This window comes from Sciurus vulgaris, assembly GCF_902686455.1.
Source record: "Sciurus vulgaris genome assembly, chromosome: 2".
Lineage (NCBI taxonomy): Eukaryota > Metazoa > Chordata > Mammalia > Rodentia > Sciuridae > Sciurus > Sciurus vulgaris.
In genome coordinates, this window is record NC_136462.1 from 81507836 (window position 1) to 81510678 (window position 2843).

At 39.1% G+C, this 2843-nt stretch overlaps 1 protein-coding gene across 1 annotated transcript; it reads right to left on the reverse strand.

The window, feature by feature from the left end:
• Positions 1–1568: 1568 nt before the first annotated feature.
• LOC306653373 (olfactory receptor 4K3) lies at positions 1569–2522 on the reverse strand (the record flags this gene model as incomplete). Its single annotated transcript, XM_079126375.1, has 1 exon — positions 1569–2522. The coding sequence occupies one exon, from the start codon at positions 2520–2522 to the stop codon at positions 1569–1571; it is 954 nt and encodes a 317-aa protein (XP_078982501.1).
• Between the last annotated feature and the right edge of the window lie 321 nt (positions 2523–2843).

Here is a 2843-nt window from a genome sequence, read left to right on the forward strand (position 1 = left end):
TTTATAGTAATTGGCATATTTTCAATATATAGACAGAGACTTGAGTCAATGTAGAAAACTGTATATTAATTTCCTTATATAGATAAATATGCCTATCTATCCATTTACCTACCTACCTACTTATATTACCATGTGCATCTACCCATTTCTATACTTAGATCCATCTACTCATGTATTCATCTATTGACTGATTCATCTATTTGACTCAAAATTTACCAGTCACCTATGTATTCCACTCTCTTTATCTGTATTACGGCTAGGCAATATTATGCAACACAATATGTAAAAGCTGACAATACCAGGCAATTGGCCAATTATTTAATAGTTATAGTAGATCATTTTGTGATAATAAACTGATCCTAGTTCAATAGAGAGAGGACAAGAGAAAGTGTAAAAGATTGCACTTCCTAGGTTAAGCTGTCATTGAAGCTATATGAATTTGGGGATGTAATTTTCCCTTGATTTCAATTTAAACATCTACAAAATTAATAGATTTAACCAGATGACTTCTATTTTCTAAGAACTCCATTTATTACCCACATAAAAATGTTGAAGGACCACCGACTCAGGGGGTCCATAGTCAAATACTGTAGTTAGCCAGGAGGGAAATGACTCAGATTCTTCTTTTTTTTTTTTTTTTTGTGCTGGGGATTGAACTCAGGGCCTTGTGCATATGAGGCAAGCACTCTACCCACTGAGCTATATTCCCAGTCCCATGACTCAGATTCTTTAGGATCTCACTATTTACAATGTGGTTTTGAATACAAAACTGATATAGGAAGCATCACAGTGCCAAATAACTCATTACTTTTTAGAAAGTAAACAAATACCCATATCTGTAAGTGAACAAATCAGATGTTGCCTCTAAATAGCATGACTTTGGAAAAGTCACTGTTTTCTTTGGGTGTAGTTTCAACTTTAATAGAACGGGACTAGGGATAGGATTTATATATATGCACATATATAAATGATAAGAATTTTACTGAAGTTTACTGTACTGTTTCAAAAATATGAAATCTACTCTAGGGGATGTAGGAACTGAAGATTTTTAAGGCACATTCTTATTCATCGAAAATGGATTGTAAACAATATTAAATAGGAAATACATTTAGTTATCAAGATCCCTCCATTTCCTTCTGACTTTGAATTAAAAACCATTCATCAGCCCTTTTCCAGTAACGAAAATCCTATTGCTACTTTGATTCATGGGGTGCTGCTTTCACACTTGCTTTGATTTTTAGAGACTGTTGTGAGCAGTTGGGGGAGAGTCTGTTCTTTCTTAAACACATGACTGACTCAAGGGAAAGAATGCTCAAATGCTTTGATCTGATGAAAATTGAATATTGTAAAATGAGGGTCCTTGCACACCAAAATGTAGAGTGTGAGTTTGAGAAGCCCTTCAGTACAGGTATGTTGTTTGTGGAGCAATTCAGAGGACTAGAACTCAGTGACGGCTGAGGTTGATGACGGAACCAGTTCTGCCATGAACCACTTGATTTCTTGCAATGGTGTCATTATGTTGAGAGGGACAAGAGCTGAACAAGTGTTTCATTTTTACGTAAGGAAAATTAAGGAATTTGATCAGTTTTCCTAGACTTGAAGACGTGGCTGCTTAGTTTCCTCATGGAATGCTTGACGTCTTTATTTCTAAGAGTATAGATCACTGGATTCAAGAGGGGAGTGAATATCGTATAAAACACTGAGAGTACCTTGTCTATGGGGAAGTTCGTGAAAGGCCACACATAGATGAAAATGCATGGGCCAAAGAAAAGGGTCACAACAGTGAAGTGGGCACTGCAGGTAGACAGGGCTTTGGAGGACCCTCCTGAGGAACGCTGCCGAACGGTGACCAGAATGACAGTGTATGAGATCACCAACAGGATGAAGCACACCAGGGCAATCATGCCACTGGTGGAGATCATGAACACCCCCAGAATGTACGTGTCTACACAGGCAAGTTTAATCACCAAAGGGAGGTCACAAAAGAAGCTGTCTACTTCATTGGGTCCACAGAAGGGCAAATTCACAGTGAATGCTAGCTGACTGAGAGCGTGGAAGATGCCCACAATCCAGGAAAGTATCACAAGCCCGACACACATTCTCCGGCTCATGATGGCCAAGTAACGCAGGGGCTTACATATAGCCACATACCTATCAAAGGACATGGAGATCAGCAGGACAATCTCGGCACCTCCTAAGAGGTGTAGGAAGAATATCTGCGTTATGCAGCCTTCAAAAGAGATGGCTTTGTGCTCGCTGAGGAAGTCTGCAATCATTTTGGGGGTGGCGAATGAGGCCAGGGACATGTCAATGAAGGAGAGATTGCCCAGCAGGAAGTACATGGGGGAGTGAAGACGAGGCTCTAACACAATGGTCAGCACGATGAGGAGGTTCCCCAGCACAGTGGCTACATAGACTACAGAGAAGAACAGGAAGTAGAACATCTGGAGCTCTGAAGACCCAGACAGACCTCGCAGGAGGAATTCGGTCACCTTGGACTGATTGCTCCAGGTCATATTCATTCTGATTTCTGAAAGAACTCTGACATTTCCAGATGGAAAGAGAACTATGAAAAAATACAGCATTGAAACTCCAAGTGAGAATTTTTGCAAAGAATGGTTTAGTGGATCCAGATAGTTCCTTGCGCCCTTGCTCAAATTGCAATGGTCAAATATTTCCCCCAAAGCCCTTTCCCGCTATTTTAAATGTAAAATTAAAGATTTGTTCTTATAACTTAACAAGTTGTTTTATGAGAAAAATGCAAATATTCATAAAAGAAACAAAAACGAAAGTATTCAAATATTTACTCATTAGTTTGTGAAATACTTCAAAATTTCACAGCT